This window comes from Talpa europaea (assembly GCF_964194135.1).
Source record: "Talpa europaea genome assembly, chromosome: 14".
In the NCBI taxonomy this organism is placed as follows: Eukaryota; Metazoa; Chordata; class Mammalia; order Eulipotyphla; family Talpidae; genus Talpa; species Talpa europaea.
In genome coordinates, this window is record NC_140082.1 from 44,994,888 (window position 1) to 45,014,863 (window position 19,976).

The window sequence follows — 19,976 nt, forward strand, 5'->3', positions numbered from 1 at the left end:
TTTGCAAAAAAGTTTTATTGTAACCCTCTAATTCTAGACCCTAATAGGTATTCTGAAGATGGGCAACTGAAATTTTATTGTCAATAGAGTTTAAATTTCCTGACATTAGAGTAGTTAAAACATAAATGCAGTAGAAATACTAAATGCAGAGATTTAAACTATAAATAACCCAGGAAAAGTTCAAAACCATTCATTATCATAATTATACTAAGAGCTTTGGGGGGGCATTCTTCAAAATAAAAAAAGGACTGTTTTTAACCCAATTTGTTCTTCAAAAAGAAAAATTAAGTTCAAATGCATATTCAGAATAATAAGAATGGACACTATTCAGATAAGTGTATCTGTTTAGATAACCAGAGATATCTTTGGAAAGGTCCAGAATCATTAGCAGCAAAAGAGCAACATGAATAATTACATGTATCACACTTTTTTTTTGTTTTTATTTTTTTATTTTATTTTATATAATTCTTACATCATTTTTCATTTTTGCACAATGTATGAATTTTCATTTTGGTTATATTCCCCATATAATTCCCACCCCCCCTTATTTTGGCCCTAATCCTTCCTCTCCTCCCCTGTCCTCCCTCAGTAGTATGTCTCTGGTTTATAGTTGCTTGTTGAATTTGATTTTTTCTTTATTATAATTAGTCTTTTTCCTGGTCCCTTATTTAGGTTTTCTAAAGTCCTGCTATTAGTGAGACCATTCAGTATTTTTCCTCTTCTTTCTGGCTGATATTGCACTCTTAATGTGTGCCAGGCACAGACCTAATCATCTACACATATTAACTCATTATTGCAAGAAGGTAGTTACAATTATTATCCCCATTTTGCAGATAAGGAAATGAAGCAGCAATTAAACAAACTGTCCAAAAACAACATGCATTCAGTGAGACAAAGGAACCTAGCTTCCTAGCTCTGGGTCCTACCCTTCTTTTTTCAAGACTTAATTATTTATACAAGAACTGGGGTATCAGGCCAGAGACACGGGAGAGCGAGAGAACTCATCAGAGACAGAGCGGGGAGCAGAACAGGCAGACGGATCAAAGACACTGCTGAGGGGAGCAGCGGGTGAGACAGGAGAGGCCCACACCATGTGGGTATCTCCCTGGCAGGAGGGGAATTGAACCTGCACTGCAGAGGCTGCGGACAGCTTCACAGCACTGCGTTCAACCCGCTGCGCCACTGGGGAGGCCCTGGGTCCTACCCTTCTAACCAACACACACCAAAATAAATCAAGGCTGGATCAAAACTGCTCTGCACTGGGCTGGACTGAAAAATGGTTTAGATTCCATAATGATTAGATCAGCAGAGAATGAAACACAAACTTGTACTTTCTGAATGCAGGAAGAAATAACAGCTGTAGGAGATCAATACTGAACATTGCCCATGTTTTGGTTGCTGAATTCCACTCAAAATCAAATGTAACTCCCAAATCTTTCCATTTAAAAGTAAACATTTTTTAGAGAAAACCCCCGCAGTGCCATTTCAAAAAAGCTCTAATCCAAATGTTGCGCAAATAAAAATAAGACCTGGATCTATATTTTGTTGTTCAGAGTTCAAAGAAAAAGAATAAACTTGTATAGCTGGAATTCTCACAGAAATTGTTACTCACATCTACTCCACATCTCCCAGCACCATACATGTTGATAGAAGTTGTTTTTCTAAGAAAAAATGCTATGATACAAAAGATCCTAAGCCAGCTCAGGGTCTAAACTATCGTAGTGTCCATTTGAAATGTTCTTAGAATGTAGAGGCAGCCTGGCACACATCAGGTCCTTAATTAATTATTTAATACACAAATATGTGGCTGGACAGAATCCAAGGATTTCAGGAAAGACCAAGATCTGATGCATTAACAGGTAATTAAGTCTCATGTCTACTCAAAGAGTACCACCAAAATGTAATTCATACTTTCAAAGGGTCAATTCTTAACTACCTGCACTAAAAGAGGAAAGGAGTCAGTACAAGAAGAGCTTGGTCTCAATGGGAAGTGTATATGCCTGCAGAAAGGCTAAAATGATTATTTGAAAATCAGAAACATTTTTCTGCATGTGCTTTAGGTGACAAGGCCCCTCAAGGGAGCATGTGCTTATATGAAGTCAGTCCACCTGCACACCCAATGTTGTTTCACGCCTTCAAAAGGAAGCTGACAAGGCAGGGAGGGAGACACCCAAACCATACAGACACTGGTGACATCAGCCTGTTTTTAAAACATACCATGAACAAGCCAAACAGCATGACCCATTTGCAGATGTGAAATCATTCAATTTGTCTACACCCATATTCTGTTGACCCAATCCAATAACTGACTGGTATCATGAGTAAAATTCATTTAAATCTAGCTATTTTATTACACAGAAATCTAAAGTAGGTATGATTCTATTGTTTTCATTTCTATATTATTCATAATAGATGACAAAATATAAATACCCTTTAAATGAATGATAGCAGCTCATAAGACCTCATCAGCATAATTATTAATTCCCACTAGAACGCAGAGGTGGAACAATCCCTACCAATCATTCCATCCAAATCTTTTACTTCATGACATACACGCAAGGAGGACTCTCACAAGGGCTGAATGCCACTCATACTGGCAGGCTCAAGGCTGTGTTCTTTCTGCCTCACCATCCTGCCAACTTGCTCTGCATATAAGCATAAATTCTAGAAAATACCACAGGAATATCCTGGTTCAAGTCTCACCTAACTCTTCATTTGTGCTGTCATTATCAGTAGCAAACGGGAATCTTTTTTGTTCTGCAATAGACTTGGCCTGGCTCTGAAATAAAAACAAATAAACATACATTTCAGCTTATCACAAATGAAGTGAAAACTTAAAATACAAACCTGTATTTAAAAAAATTAAAGCTACATTTGATTTATATGGAAGAAAATATTCGTTTTAAGTCATAACATTTATGTACTTCAGGGCACAGTTTGTGGCATAATTTATTTGCTTTTTCCCCCTTATCATTAGCAGGTCTGTTTTTCCAGGAGTAAATATTTTCTTTTTTTTGTGTGTGTAGAAGAAATGGGATGTAGGCCAGAGGACAGAAATGAAATCCCATAAAAAGAAATCATTTCCAAAGTAACATCAAGAGTACACTGAAGGGCATATCTGATTTAAAAGTTTTTATTATGTTAGAAATAAAATCTCTAACAGAAGTGAGTAGGAAAAGCATAGCATGAACAAATAAATTCCTCAGCAAAAATCATGTTTCCTATTCTCAATACTGCATGTATAGACATCTTTTGTGGATGGTGGTAAGATCTGGTATGATTTGCACAATTGTACTTCTATGTTTACTTGAATAATTATTTGATTAGTGATTGTAGGAGTAAAGAGCACACAGGGATAGAGGTTATCTAGTTCACCAATTTTCTTCATCAGTACTGGCACATAATAGGTACTAAATAAATATCTGGAGAATGAATGACTTCCATATTTTAAACCTATGGAAAAAGTTTTATAAGCTTTCTTCCAATGGCTACTAGATAGCAAAATTTCAAACGAAAAATGTAACTAGTAGAAAATTCTTGAATTGCTATTAGTAAGAATAGTTTAAAATTAGTTTCTCATCACTCTAAGAATCCACTTGCCTACCTGAGGTGGAGATTGTTCAATTTCTACTTAAATGTTTTCAATGATAATCAACTCACTACTTTACAACACAACATTCTGGGTTTTGACAAGTCTAATTAAAAAGTTTTTCCATATTCCAAGTTAACTGTACTTGGTTCACTAGGTAAAACCAGTTGATTATTCTCTAGTTTGATTTTTCTACCTATTTTCAGTAATTCTTACATGAAAAGGCAGACATTGTCTGGAAAAGAAAGAATATCCTATAAGGAAAATTTTTAACCAAAGACACAAAAATATGTACGTGATTGTCAAAGGAAAGGCCTGGAGAAAAAATGTGTTAACTTTGGGTACTGAAAAAAATAACTCAGTTTCATAAAGTTAAGTATAAATAAAAAGAAGATCCTTCAAGAGGCAGCTAGCTAACATGAATTGTCGGATGCAGACATAGTGTCAGATAGTCATTCCTGGAATGGCAAGGTCTCCTGTACAGTTTAGTTGGTTCTGATGAAAAAAAAAAAAAAAATAGAGCTATGTAAAAGATACCCACACAGGCAGAGGTTGGAAAATAAGATTATACTATCATACTTCAAATACATACTATTTCTAGACATATGGGTTAATTATGAGCTCCCCTTTATTCTTTGGAACTTAAATGATCAACCATACAATTTAAAAGTCATAATAATTCAATGTGAGCAAATACTAGATGACCTAACTTTATCTTATACACAGTGAACCAAATCAGACCCAATTCTCAGTTGATAACCTGAGGTGACTTCCAACATTTAGAGTTAGTGTCATCGTGCTTCAGGTCACAAAAACAGGAGGCATGACAGAAGATGCATACCAGAATCTTTTCAGTGTTGAGGGAAAGCAACGAGTCACAGGGTGGCGTTCCTTTGGGTTCGCAATCTGGATCATGGAAGTTCAAAAAGGATGACTCTGAAAAGCAAACATTCCTTGTTATTCTCCTCATCTTAAATTTATGGCTCTATACTATATATTGGAATGCTAAGGATCCATATAACCAAAATAAAGACGAGTCTAGAAAACACTAAAAGGAGCATCTTATCTTCTACCATCACAACTGTGTAATATTTTAACTTCCAAATATATTACACACTCATCAGTGATCTCACAACCATTCTGGAAAAGATCAAAGGCAAGTTTCCCAGGTTGGTAAAATGAGGTTTAGATAGGTTAGAATTGTTCTAAAGACAACAGGGCAGAAAGAGTACTAGTCAATACCCTTCTCACTATACACAATGAATTAATAGAATTGCTGAGATCCTTTTATTAGACATATCCTATCCGGCAGCATTTACCACATGTTAAAAAAAAAAATCACAGAGGGCCTCCCTGGTGTGCAAGGGGTTAAGCACCGCAGTATGAAGCAATCTGCAGCCTCTGCAGCACAAATTCGATCCCCAGTTGGCAAGGGAGCTACCCACACGGCACAGCAGATCTCTCCTGACTTGCCCACTGCTCCCCTCGGCAGTGTATTTCAGTCAGTCTGCCTGTTCTGTTCCCCACTCTGTCTCTGGTGAATCCTCTCACCCCCCGCATCTCTGGCCTGTACTCCAGCTCTTGTACACATAAATAAATAAATCTTTAAAAAAAAAAATCACAGAGAACAAAGTCAAATCATGATAAAATGTTTAAAAATATGCACTCAGATTCTAGAATTCAGAACACATATTTAACTCCTAAATTTGTGCAAGAAAAAAATGATCCAATTAAAAAGAATGGGTACCAGAAATGAATATCGAAAGCACAGAAGCAAGATACAAACAGACAATGAATAGATAGTCCTGGCAAGAAAAGGGAATTGGTGCTAGAAAATAAAAATATGAGGGTGGAAAGTCAGTCATTAGACTGGGGAAAGCCTTGTACCCAAACAAATACTTTAGTCTAAAAGAGAATTAAGAACCAATAATGGTTGTTTGTAGGTATTTGGAGGATTAATTTGAAGAAAGGTTTTTTGGAAATATATTAACCTATAACATGTTTCTCCAACCTTTAAAAAAAGCTAATATTTGAGAACTTCCCATATGCTAAGCACCACGCTAAGCACTGAGTATATGTTGTCTTATTGTATTCTAATAATCCCTCTACTTTGTGCAATTCATGTCAGTTTCAATAAAATTGCATTGTATAATTTTAAATAGCTACATCACATTCTATTGCATGGAATTTAACCAGACCTCTATCATTGGATAATTAGGATGTCCTTTCTTTTTTTAATATGTTTCAGTAAGTATCCTTGACCTTTGTTTTTGCAATATACCCAACTAGGCAATTAAATTCTAAAAAACATAATTACTGGGGCAAAGATGGAAACGATTTTATGACCATTCAAATGTTACTCCATTTTCATCCCAGTATGTAATAATAATTTCATTCCCATTAGCAGTGTACAAAAGGTCTATTTCCCTCCACTCAATATTGCCATTCTTTTTATTGCTCCCAATCTGAAAATAGTACTAGCTAAGAGTAAACTTTCTGTGTATTGGCATCTCTTCTTTTGTAAATGCCTTTGCTCATATTTAAATCATCTGAATCTATTCTGTCATTAATGTCAGTCTGTCATCCGATTACCTATTGCCCAAATGGTTAACTGGTTATCCCAGTATCACTTAAATTATCAATTTTTTGTTTTTGTTTTTGTTTTTAAAGATTTATTTATCTTATACAAGAACTGGGCCAGATGCACGCGGGAGGGTGAGAGGATTCACCAGAGACAGAGCAGGGAACAGAACAGGCAGCCTGACTGAAATACACTGCTAAGGGGAACAGCAGACGAGGCAGGAGAGGTCTGCGGCGCCATATGGGACCCTCGCAGCCAGCCGGTTACCAGCGCTGCAGAGGCTGCAGACAGCTTCACAGCACTGCCCTCAACTGCCTGCGCCACCAGGGGAGGCCCTAAATTATCAATTTGAAACACCACCTTTATAATACCTTGTATCACTGGGTCTGTTTCTACACATCTTTAAAAAGGGAATCTTTGAGATTATTCAAATCTAACTTCTACAGCAACTGTGACAAATGACTGTCAATGCTATACATGGACATTTACTCTTTGGAGTATAATTCATATTCATTGTAGAAAATATGGAAAAATCACGAACAATAAATAAAAGCAATTCAGAATATCACCACACATTGAGAATGGCTGAAAATTTTGGTGTATGTAATTAAGAGTAGTAATACTGAAACCAGAAGATCTGGAGTGCGAAATCCTGTTCTCTGCCACTACTTACTAGCTCTCGAGTACTGACCTAGCCTCTTTAATCTTCAATTTCATTTGTAAAACAAGCCTAATCATAATCCACTACACGGGGTAGTTGTAAGATTTCCTAAGGAAATATATGTAAAGCAGGTGGTACACAGTTGCTGGCACACAGGAGAACTAAGAAATGTTTAGTGCTATTATTATCACTGACCTGTGAGAACTGAATGAGAATCACGGATTTGTAGCCTGCTTTTTAACTTAACTATATAAATACTTTCTCAGAGGATTCCATTTCTTCTATATTATTTAAATTTGAACTTAGTGAGATTGGGCCTCCCTGATGGAACAAGGGGTTAAGTGCACTATGTAGCAATCCGCAGCCTCTGCAGCAAGAGTTCGATCCCAGGCTGGCCAGGGAGCAACCCACATGGCGTAGCAGACCTCTCCTATCTTGCCCACTGCTCCCCTCAGCAGCGTATTTCAGGAGATCTGCCTGTTCTGCTCCCCACTCTGTCTCTGGTGAATCCACTCACCCCCCATACCTCTGGCTCATAACCGAGCTCTTGAATGCATAAATAAATAAATGTTAAAAAAAAATGAACAGTGAGATTATATACCACTTTTTAAAATTTTTTTAATATTTTTTTTTATTTATGCATACAAGAACTGGGGTATAGGCCAGGGTAGGTGAGAGGATTCACCAGAGACAGAGTGGGGAGCAGAACAGGCAGATGGACCAAGGTACACTGCTGAGGGGAGCAGTGGGTGAGACAGGAGAGGTCTGCTGCGCCATGTGGGTAGCTCCCTGGCTGGGGATCAAACTTACGCTGCAGTGGCTGTGGATTGCTTCATAGGTTGTGTCTTAACCCCTTGTGCCACCAGGGAGGCCTTATATACCATTTTTAATATTTTTAAAGCAAAATTTCACTTCTCTGTAAAAAAAATGCATTGTGCTATTTCAAGACTTTCTAATCCTTGTAAGGGTTTCTTCAGATTTCAGTATCACAGTTCTTTAATTATTGTAGCCTTACAATAAATGTATATATTTTAGTAAAGCAAAGCCTGATCAACCTTTTTTCAAATATTTCTTGGCTACTGGGATAAACATTCTTCCTTCAGGTAAGTTTCAATCTTTCTGTTAAGGTTCCAGAACAACAACAACAACAAAAACCTTCTGTAATTTCTATTATCATTGTATTAAAATTATGGATTGAGGGGAGAAACAATTTACTTCCTTACAAAATTTAGTCTATTCAAGTCTTTTATTAACAGGTGAAATTTTATATAGGATTTACACATTTAAGTTTGTTGTAATTTTTAAAAAGTTGATTATTGATTCAATACATGTTTGCTGAGCATCTAGTCACTATCAGCCTCAGTGGTCAATCCAAACAGAAATGAGCACTGGCCTTGTATTCACTGGAGGAAATGGATAGTAATCACTTACACAAAGAAATGTAAGGTAGCAAGGGCTTATAAGGAGTAGCTATGCATAATAAGTGCCTGCTTAGGGAGGTCTTGTCTGCATGAATAACATCAGCACATATTGATAAAGTCACGATGTATAGGCACTCTACTAATTCCCATTTTAACAGTGAGGAAAATGTGGCAGAGAAACACAGAAATTTGCCAGTGACCATTCTCTAGCAAAATAGTAGAGGCGGCATTTGAGATGGAGTCAGTTTTGGAGTTCTCGCTCATAACATGAAAGGATTAAGGGTGAGCTGAAGGAAGTTAAGGATTTAAAAGGTGGAAGTCCACAGAATGCTAGCAGGACTAGGAGAGTGGGCAGAAATACAGCATATTCTTAACTGGCTAGAGCTGTATAGTTTATCTGCCCACATTAGTGAAGTCTTAACAATGTTACTCATGTCTCAATTTATCCGTTGATAATTGTCTCATCTGCATGTGATTTTATCAAAGCTTTTGAAATATTTATTCTCATTTAGCATCTTATATTACCCCTGCCCAAAAGTATTCATTAATAACAGTGATAAAAGGTACTCCTGCTATTCCTGACATTAATATTACATCTAGTGACCCAAAATTTCCTCAACTTCTGATAAATTTTTCATTTAACATTTATAAATATTCTGTAGGAAGCTGCTCTATCTGGCCAGGGGTTGAGTGGTATGTTTTACTCTATCAAGAAGTATTCTCCTAGTCTTTGTTTTATTAAAAAAAAAAATTAATGAGGAAAATTGGCTGAACTTTATCAAGTGAGTCTGCAGTTTTAAGATAATCATTTGATTCTTCTTCTTTAACCTACTAAGGTAATTAAATTTTTTTAAAGGTTGAACCACCTTTGTACTTATAGAATAAATTTTAATTGATTGAGGCAGGTAATTCTTTTTTTTTTTTTTTGCATTAAAATATGGATTCTTTATTTTCTGTAATCTTATGTTGCTCTCAATTTTTCCCATTTTACTAGGCAGTGGAAAAATTTAGACTACCAAGTCAAGTAACTGTCAGACTAACATAATTTCTTGAAGTACTTCCAGAGTCTTGCAAGGTTTTTTTCCATATCCCCTTCTCCAAGTCAACTTAACCTCTGGATATATATAATAGTTTGTGTCCTAATGGCAGAGGGAAGAACAAGTCCTAAATCATCCTCAAGAACCTGGTTTTTGAGGTTCTTTGCAATTTAAGATTATTTACATGTCTCTGGTATATATCACCGAAATTCATGGCTGATGGAATTTGTCCATTTTCTTTTATTTATTTATTTGTTTGTTTGTTTGTTTTATTCTTTTAATTGCTTCCTGGCTTCAGTTTACTAATATTTTACTTGGATTTTTATAACTCTCACACCTTTCTATTCCCGCCACCCCAAACTGTGTTAGATTCTGGTAATAGCACTTTTCACTGATTTGGTAAGGTCTGTGATAGGAAAATTGCTTGTTAACTAGAATAGGAGTTGTTAACTAGAATTGTCTAGAAAGGGTTAAATTTACCCTTCAGTCTAAAAACATCTCGTGTACAATGGCTTCAAATATTTTACAATAATCCAATCAGTTGTATTTAAATGGTATAGATTTCCATGAAAATAAGAAAATTCTGTTTTCCTCCTTGCTTAACTCATAAAAGTAAAACTAACAGTGATTACTGCAGAAAGCATATTACAAAATGTCATCTTTTTCTTATTATGATTTTGCCAGACATTTCTTTATTACTTCAGATTTTTAATCTTATTAGCAGAGATTTCTACAGTTGTCTCTTAACCCTAAGCACTTCTATAACTGCACATATCCTGATTTCTAACGTACATTTACATTTGCTGTCCTATTTATATGTTAGTTTGTTTATATTTTTTGTTTTTTTTTAACTAGCCCTTAGAACTATTTATGAATTCTATTGTTCTGTTTCTAATCCATTTGTTCTGGCTTTGTTCTATTTAGTCCTTCCAAGTGCCCTTCTTGCCTCTTCTTGTTTCTCAGAGTTAATCTCCAGTTCATTTATTCCCTTTCTCCTTTAATACTAGGAAGCCGCAAAGCCTTAAGCAGGAAAAAAGATCACCAACAGCTGTTTGAGGAGAGAAGGCCAAGTGAGAGACTGTAGTCAGTTAAAAAATGGGAAAAGTCCAAACAAAGGGAGAGGCCACTGGGTTGAAATGGAGGGTCATAGTCTAAAGAGGTACATGAGGTTAAACAAGAAAGACAGAGTTTTGAAAAAGATTAGGAATGAAAACAGGAAAAAGGCACCATCGTTTAATTTGTGCAGGTAGGAAAAAAAGGACTGAATTACAATGGAAGCTTAAGAGAGAGAAAGGTTTTAATAGGAAGTGGAGGGTGAACCTTGGGCTTAAGTCACTTGCTCATTAAGACTCAAAATTGTCAATGTCTTGTTTGTAGTTAGGAAGTTCCAGAGAAAGATAAGAGCTACACATGACTTTGATAATCATTAACTTATGGTGGATGATAAAGCAGGGAATGTGGGCTGGATCGCTAAGAAAATGTAGGAAGCTAGAATTTAATGAGAAGGAAAGAGCTGACCCTGGTGGAGACAAGATATTTAAAGGGAGGGCAAGGGGTGCTCCAGTTGGTAATTCACCTTTTTCTAAAGAACTACCCATTTCTTTGAACTGTTCTCCATCTTTGCCATAAAGCTATACACAGAATGATTATAATGATTTTAATTTTTCATTATACCCCCTCACACCTTAAGTCAAATATTTGTTTCTTCTCTTTTTTCTTCATTAGTCTTGCTAGATAATTTTCTAAACTTTATCAGTAATTTCAATGAACCAGCCCTTACATTTAATTCTACTTGTTCCTGATTTCAAATATAATTAGTTTGGAAGCAAAGTAATAAATAGAGTGGATCAGAGCACAGGTCATGAGCCAGACTGATTCAGATCAGATGCCTAACTGGCTGTTTAACTGTGTGCCAAGTTCATCAATATCTTTTAGCCTCAGTTTTCTCATTTGTAAAATAGGAATAATTACCACCAAATGCCCTCATATATGCTTCACAGGATTAATATAATGGGAAAGGTATAATGCCCACAGTTCACAGAAAATTGATTGTTAAATGTCAGTATACATATAGGCTAAAATTGCTAGCGGGGCAGGGAGGTTCTTGAGCTTCCTAAGTTTATTTTGGTCATCAAAGTACTATACAGCTTTAAAAATGCTTTAACAAACATTACTTCTTCTGGTCTCTATCTTCTGAGATAGGCAGAGTATACCTTAGACTCATTGTACACATAGGGAAATAAGCCCAACATTAAAGGACATGTTTTGGGTCATTAAAATAAAGAAATAGCAAAGACAATACTTGCCACAACTGTGCTGCAGGACAAATCAACAAAGGTCCCTGGTCCATTTGTCACTGCTCACTCTGCCACAGCTTGGTCCTTATAATAAACTTTAAATACAGCAATGTGACCAAACTTCTCTCCTCCCCTCTTAAACCCCTCATGAGGCTCACTTTAAGAAGAGCAATTTTGATGAAGTGATGAGAAGCTGACAGGGTTCAAAAGAGAAGTGGAGACATGGAGACAATGAATATAAATATCTCCTTTCAGGAACTGGGCTGCAAAAGGAAGTAGAAAAATGAGGTGTGGCTGGAAGGACATGTGGTCCTGTCTTTGTTGCTTGTTTTATAAAGACGGGCGCTCTTACAACCATTAATGTGCTGATGGAAGACAAGAGAGAATGGAGTCCCTTGCATAAGGAGCACAGACAACTCACCACAACAGGACCAAAGGCTATCAGTACAGCTGCAGGCAGGCTGACAGTTAGGATGGGGGTGTGGGGGAGGTGCATGAAAGTTCTCTTCAATTGCTTCTTTCCCAGCCATATAAGAGGAGGGAGGCTACTGCCTCCAAGTGAAAAGAGGAGGTGGCACTGGAAGTGGACATATTTGTCTCACATTCATTCTGAAAGTGAAAACCAAATAAAAGTTTGCAAAGGAACCTCCAAAGGAACAATTTTTATAAGGAATTCAAGAGCAGCCTGGTCATACTCATCACCCAACCACCTTGCTCCAGTTATATGGCTAGTATGCCTGTCACCCGAAAACAAGGATAAATGGGCTTTTCCCCATGAACAGGCTAGAATTTGGAAATCAGGTGCCCAATATGTATTGAAAATTTTTTATCCTAGGTATAGGGTATCTGGGAAGAGCAGACAGCAACTTGAGGCCAAGTAGCTGCTATGCAGCCATCAAGTGTAGTGCCTTTTGCCTTTACCAATCTCTGCATTTGTACGACTACCACTGTTGAGGGCAGTTTACCGTACCACTGGATGGTCCCAAGAGGTATATTTCTTTTAGAATAACAGGAAAATAAGAGGGAAAACTTTCCTCTGAATTATTTATTTATTTTAATTCTAAGAAGGGCCTCCCTGGTGGCACAGGGGGTTAAGCACAGCACTGTGAAGCAATCCGCAGCCTCTGCAGCATGAGTTCGACAGCCAGACAGCCAGGGAGCAACCCACATGGCGAGGTAGATATCTCCTGACTCGCCCGCTGCTCCCCTCAGCAGTATACTTCAGTCAATCTGCCTGTTCTGCTCCCCGCTCTGTCTCTGGTGAAACCTCTCACCCCCTCCCCCCGCATCTCTGGCCTGTACCCCAGCTCTTGTATGCATAAAAAATAAATCTTAAAAATAAATATTTTAATTCTAAGAAAATATATTCTTTGGTACCTGACATTTAAAAATTATCATAAAACAACTTGAAAATAGAGGCTTCCCAATGAGAATTAGACTATAAAGTCAACATCTAGTTACTCCTTTAGAAAAAGAATCTGCAAAAACCAGCTTTTAGAGACAGAATGGCTTTTTAATAAAGCATGAATGTGATCTAGTCAAAGCTGTATTAACCCACATAAAAGCATGAACACATGTAAAGAATGATGAAAACTGAAAGGAGTTGGTCAGCCACACAAATGAAAAAAGTGGTCCAGAAACAAATTATCCACAAACAGAAAAGTGTGCCTTAGCAACAGACTGGGCAGCGGCCTTACCCACAGAGGCCGGATTGAAGATGCATCAAATGCTCAAAATGGAACATGTACTTTTAAAAGCTGAAGAGCTTCTCATAAACTCATACATACTGTCAAATACCCACTACTGGGGGAGTTAAAACATCCGGGCACTGATGTGAAATTATCAGTGGCATGAGAATGGAGTCACTTCGAACATACCAAACACAAGCAGGAAAAATTTTCAAGAGAAGCCTACTGGTCTTCTGTGTAAAAGAGATGCTGAGCAGGCTAGACCAATACAGGCTAGACCTTCCAATGTCAACATCCTGAAGGTCTAAGTAAAGAACACCAGCCCCTAAGCAGAGTAGGCCCATTGCACAGTGCTGGTTCTTGAATCAAAACTAAAACCAGACCAAATATTTCCAAATGAAAGTAGGGTGACACAGAATGAAACTTTATTCTGAAGTTTAAAAAGAGATATCAGTTATTGGGCTTCCCTGGTGGCGCAAGGGGTTAAGCACAGCACTGTGAAGCTATCCGCAGCCTCTGCAGCATGAGCTCGATACCCAGCTGGCCAGGGAGCTACCCACATGGCACAGGAGACCTCTCCTGCCTCACCCGCTGCTCCCCTCAGCAGTGTATTTCAGTAGATCTGCCTGTTCTGCTCCCCACTCTGTCTCTGGTGAATCCTCTCACCACCCACACCTCTGGCAGGTATCCCAGTTCTTATATGCATAAATAAATAAATCTTTAAAAAAAAAGAGATATCAGTTATTGATTAGGAGCCCTTTTAGGTTTCATACGTTGCTTGTGAAAATTTATCAAGATACATACTTATGATACATGCATATCTCTGCATATATGTCATATTGCAATAAAAAGATAACAAAAGGAAAATTCATTCACCCAAAGTGAAAACATTAAAACTCTGCTTTAATCATTTCTTAATTTATTCTACATGCAAGACACACCCAAACAAGTAAACAAGATGTCCTATTTAAAATGTCATGGTGTGAAAGGGGGGAAGTTTTAAAAGTTGGTCAGCTGACCAACAATTTACCAATGCATACTGATACCAAGTGATCTTTATACAGAATGAACTCTGTCACTTCATGCAGTCATGGCTCATGCAGAGTAGATTCTAACACCCAGGTCATGTATCTTTTGCCCTCACCAAGAGAGTAAAAAAATTAACCCTATTACTCAAAGTTGAACACTAGTACCAGTACATAGCTTTTAAGAAATAAGTGTAATTCTTTTTTAAAAAGATTTATTTATACATACAAGAACTGGGGTGTAGATCAGAGGTGCAGGGGATGAAAGAATTCACTAGAGACAGAGTGGGAAGCAGAACAGGCAGATCTACTGAAATACACTGCTACCAGGAGCAGCAGGTGAAACAGGAGAGGTCGGCTGTGCCATGTGGGTTAGCTCCCTGGCTGGGGCTCGATACCTTGATAGTGCTGAGATTTTAACCCCTGTGCCACCAGGGAGGCCCAAGAAATAAATGTAATTCTAAAGTCAATATAGCTATATTAAAAAGCTATTGAATATGCAAATGCCAAAAACTATCATCTTCATGGAGCTCATGCTACAATATGTGAATTCTGAACCCGAGAACTTTCTAAGAGATGCTATTCAGTTAGCAAAAGATCCAGATTAGCCAGAACTGAAAGGAAATAATACATGGCTATCATTATCACTCCATGCCTCCATCTCTATGATCAAAATAAGCAAGATACTTAACACTGGCAAATTATTCATGGATGCCTTAAAAAAAAGATCAGTAGAGGTTTGCCAGAAAAATATATGTAACAAACACTAGGGGAAAAGGTGTTACTCCAGCATAAAATTTGGTCAATTTCCTTGTATCCAGAACAAAAAAAGAAATAGTTCTCATTATAAAAGTTTCTCTCTTCTACTTCTGCCTTCTACTTTGAAGGCATGGCAATGATTTAAGAGCTGTGTGCATTAAGATCAACTACATATATTTAAATGCCTGATTACTCAATTAAGAAAAAATTATATATAATGACCATAAGTCTTACTGACCTTGTCAAAAATTGCTGAGCAAGATTCCTAGGTATTTCTATATCTTTCTGACAGTTAACAACTCCCTAACAGGACAGACATTAATGTTCTTAAATCCACAAAGAACTACGGAAAAATAAAATCACACCTGGGGTTATTAATTTCAATAAACTAAAAATACTCTTTCAGGGTGCAAATTAATAATTGAACTTGACTGAGGTATTAATCATGGACAGCGCTAATGTGCTCAGCTAATGAAAGTAGCTATCTGCAAACTGCCAAAAAGATATCAAGTACAGACTTAAGAGACAGACAAAAAGTCTCTAAGACAGCAGTAAAAGGAAAAATCTCATAAACCCAATTGTTGTTATTAATACTATATTTTCAAAGAAGGAAAAAAAAGAATTTTAAAATAATTCTAAAAATGTGTGTGTTTGAACTGTTAAAATACACTTTAGACTGCCTGTAAAGAGCACATAACAACCTACTTAATACAGACAGAGACCACATTAGAATGAGACGCAGTTTAGGTTTGCTAGAAAGAACCGAGGTCCTAAATTTAAATCAATGGGCAGGCTATAACTTATCTAAATCTTAATTTACCAAATCTGTAACATTACAGTGTCAAATTAAGATACAGCTAAGATCTCTCCAAATCTTTTCTATTCAGGTCTCTGCTCATACCACCTTGCCAAAGGTGGTCACCTGGCCACCTCTCAGAGTAGCATTCCCACATTACTCTTTATTCTTGAAAACATTACTCTTATTCTTGAAAGCCTTTATCACCAGTCTAACCTATGCTGGTTTCTCCTGCAACCGCCTCCCCCCACCCGACTTCTACTCCAGCTCTTTCCCCATGGTCTAAAACACTGAGTGACATCTAATAAGCACACAAATGGCTTTTCAGAAAAAGAATAGATCCTCTGTAGTTCAAGTTCAAAATATTAGGTTCAGTGAAGCATCCTTGCATACATGTAAATATAAAATTCTAAAAGTTAAGAATATCACTTTCAACAAATTTAAGGGTTTAGGACTTTATCATTAATATTACTAATAAACTGTGCAAATATTAATGGGGAGATAACACACACATGGTCAAGAGGGCAGGTTCAAGTGAAGGTTCAAGTTACCCTTCACTACACACCTGTCTTAACTTCTCTTTATCTCAGTTTCCCCTTAGGTAAAATGAGGATAAAAACAACACCTATTTCAGTAACAACAGGATTAATTAAGAACATATATAGTGTTTACAACAATAAACTATAATTGTGGGGAAACTTGTGTTCATCATTTCTTTCCATAATCCCAAGCTAAAAACAGGGCAAAAGCAGTAAGGAAAAGGAAAATTTATTTTTGTTTCAAAAATATGTACATTATATATTTTTAAAAGAGTAAGATTATTTCCACCACAGGAAAAAGAAGGAAGATCAGAGCTATGTAATTACAACACGCCTTTCAAATAAAAAGCGAGATGTAAAAATGTAAAGGAGAAGAAAATGTCAGAGGGAGGGGTGTGGCACAGGAAAGTGCAGGCTGAGACTCAAGGCCCTAGGGAAAGCCCAGGCTGTGGTCTATACAGCTGCAGCTCAGTGAGCTGCTCCCTGGGGGCCTGATTTCCTTTGATGGTGGTCCACACAGTGCACCATTCAGACAGCAGGGCTGCCACCAGCTTCAGACTTTGGTTCTGCAATCACTGGGAGTTGTGTCTTAAGAGGATACATATACAGCTCAGTAGATGTGCAGATGTAGACTCGAGCATACATCAACTCAAGCATTTGAATCCAAAAGTTGTGAGAAGACTTGAAAAGTGGCTATACTTGCTGTTTCCATGTTCTGTATAGGGGCTGGCTTGTGGGTGGATGAGCTAGTAAGTGATGACATGATTAATAGTTGGTAAGGACAAGTCTGTTCGATTCTGAAGAACTATTAGTTCTGGGCCCTGGCACTTATCTAGACCTTTGTGTTAATCACATGGGGGCTCTGGATACAGAATGAGCCTCTCAGGCTACAAAACAGCTATAAATCATGAATTTGCTCCTACATCTGTTCTCCCTAGGACTGAGAGGGGCTAGAGCAGGTCTCATAGGGTCCAGTTTCTACCCAGTCATCCAAAGAAAGAAGGAGAAATGAGAGACATTTCTGGAGTCTCCACAATGAGAGATGGCTTTTGTCACATACTGTGGCCAGTAAATCTAAGAGAGCCCCACATAGCATAAGTAGTTGGCTCTGGGAATTATTTACTGGGGCTCAAGGCAGCAGCACCCAAGTCACGTCAGCACCTGTTGGCAGCTACTGGGACATTCAAGACAGCTCAGGGGAGCCTGTCTGAAAGACTCATGCCACTCATTGGCAGTAGTACATTTTTAATTCCAAACTAAGACATTAAGTACTACATGGGGGAGATAAAAAGAAAGTTCAAACATTTAAGTAAATCATCCTTCATTATATGGTGTTTATCCTTTGAAGGACAGAACATTAGATAATGGTCTCCGTATGTGAGGCACTGAGAAAGGGTAGATGGATAGGAAGATTCCTCCAAATGCCTAGTTTATAAAAACCTATATTTATCCCTATCTCGGAAAAAAGTTTAATACAGGTCAGAGTTGGCCCAAATTAGGACTCTTAGACACTGGCATAAGTCTGATGTCACAGAGTAAAATGAGTCATCTAAAGCAATAATATCTGTGGACCTCATAATATGAATCAATTTGTATTTTCCACTGTCCAGAATCTGGGTCTTTCAACCAATGAGATCACATGACTACAAAAAGGCAGGGGAGAGGAACATTTACACACATATGCTAGTATATACTACAGATGTGTTTTCCGACCTATTAACAGAGCTTAAGACAAAGCTTTGCCACCTCAGCTGTCCCTTTACAGCTGTGGGACCTCAGGCAAGTGATACTTTCATTCTGCCTCCATTTCCTGATCTGAGAAAAGGTGCTACCATCCGATGAGGTATAAACCAGGAGACTAGGTTAATGAAACTAAAGTTCTTACAACAGCACCTGGCATACAAGCACTCCATTTATGTTAGCTGTTTCTAGTTTTCCCCATAGCACCCTTGTGAAGAAAAAAAAAAACCCTGTAATTAGTTAATGGTAACAGTGTCTTCAAATTACAGAGGAGGCAACTTTGCAAAGACAGATTATTAACTTGTTTGAAGTCACAGAAAGTGATAGAGGTAAAAGCCATTCTTTTTCCACTATGTAATGCTGGCCATGTAATTTATGCTGTTATTAGCCAAGGTCTACTAGAAAATAAAAAAAAAGTCACATATACTTCAGTAAGTGAGTCTTCCTCGAGAAATCAGATTGTGCTAGAAGGAAATCAGAATGTGTAATCTTAACATCCAACAGCCAAAAAAATACTTTTTGTCTTCCCAGGTACAAGATGCTAAAGAACACTGCTGCCAGGCCATAAATGCACCTTAGCTCCTAGTGATTAGGTGTGTTTCAACAGCAAGCCTTAAGGGAACTCACCTAGGGACAGAAGAAAGGAAAGGGATTGAAAGATAAAAAGATCCACTAAAGAAGGTCAAAACAAACAAAAAAACACATACGTATTTTGTCCCTGAGGCATCTGTCATGACTGGTTAAACTGAAGCCAATCTTGCCCTATCTTAATGAATGAACTGGCCTAGTTCCAATACGCACACAGCTGTGACCAACACAGGCTCGAGGCCTGCCTGCGGGGCTCTTTTTACAATCAGGGAGACACCTGACAGATCACAGGTCAATCTTGAACAACTGGAGACAAAATATCAACAAGCAGATAAAACGGGCATACTCTTTTGTCTCCTTTACCTTCCAGGGATAGAATGTTTAGACTGTTTAAAACAAGACCTCAACCTGGAAGGTCAGGAAACAAGATTTCCAGACCAAAGCCGGACTGGACATCCCCACCTCTCCTCTGGGCCCCAAGAAGCAGCGCCCTAGGGCCTGATCCTCCTCAGTATGCTCCAGTCCTTCCGTCCCTCCCTCACTACCTAGGCCTGCTCAAGGGAAAGAGCGGGAACAGGGGCTACTCCGGACCACCTGCCATCTCCTCGACCATCCAACACCCTTTCAACAGTTGCTAGGACTCCGGTGAGGCCACCCTGGCCCCGACAGCAGGTTGTCAGCTCTCTTCTGCATCCACAGCCGTGCCCACGGCGGCCAGGGAGGAGGAGGGCGCGCAGCGGCGTGGGTGCGAGAGGCTGGAAGCGGCCCAGGTGTGACACCTCGCGAAGCCGGCTCCACCTGGACTGCACTTCGCGGCTGGCAGCGGCGAAGCCCAGGTGACCACACACCGGTCCCCGGGCCCGCCGCCCCCACGGCCCCGCTGGCCCCAAGGCCCGGGGCGCCCCGGATGCCCGCCCGTCACCGCCCACTCACCGCCGCACTCAGCCGAGTACTGGTCCCCCCAGTCCCCGGACGGCGGGCTGCAGCCGCCACCGCCCGCCGGGGCCTCCTGCTGCTGCCGGTGCTGCAGTTCCTGCTTGAGCAGAGACAGTGGCGAGTAGTGTTCCGTGGCCAGGGCGCCCGATCGCGACCCGGGGGACAGGACCCCCAGCAGCAGCAGCACCAGGACGCGCCCCGCGGCGCCCGCAGCGGCCACAGCTCCGCCCCAGCAGTAGCAGCAGCAGCAGCCGGCAGGTGCCATCTTCCCTCAAGGCGCATGTGCGGCGGCCCGCGCCGCGCGCTGCGGCCTCCCAGA

At 39.0% G+C, this 19,976-nt stretch overlaps 1 protein-coding gene across 10 annotated transcripts in view; it reads right to left on the minus strand.

Moving 5' to 3' along the window:
- The window catches only part of TTC13 (tetratricopeptide repeat domain 13), a gene marked incomplete at its 5' end in the record, with an annotated part of 63,671 nt that extends 43,734 nt beyond the window's left edge, over window positions 1-19,937 (minus strand). For 9 of the 10 annotated variants that reach the window (XM_084254173.1, XM_084254172.1, XM_084254169.1 and 6 more), the window contains 3 exons: window positions 2,704-2,779; window positions 4,431-4,525; window positions 19,655-19,922. In XM_084254173.1, coding sequence (XP_084110299.1) covers window positions 2,704-2,779; window positions 4,431-4,525; window positions 19,655-19,922 — 439 coding nt within the window. Of the gene's footprint in view, window positions 1-2,703; window positions 2,780-4,430; window positions 4,526-19,654 lie in introns of all 10 variants that reach the window. The other variant, XM_084254165.1, reaches the window with a different exon arrangement.
- Window positions 19,938-19,976: the final 39 nt, after the last annotated feature.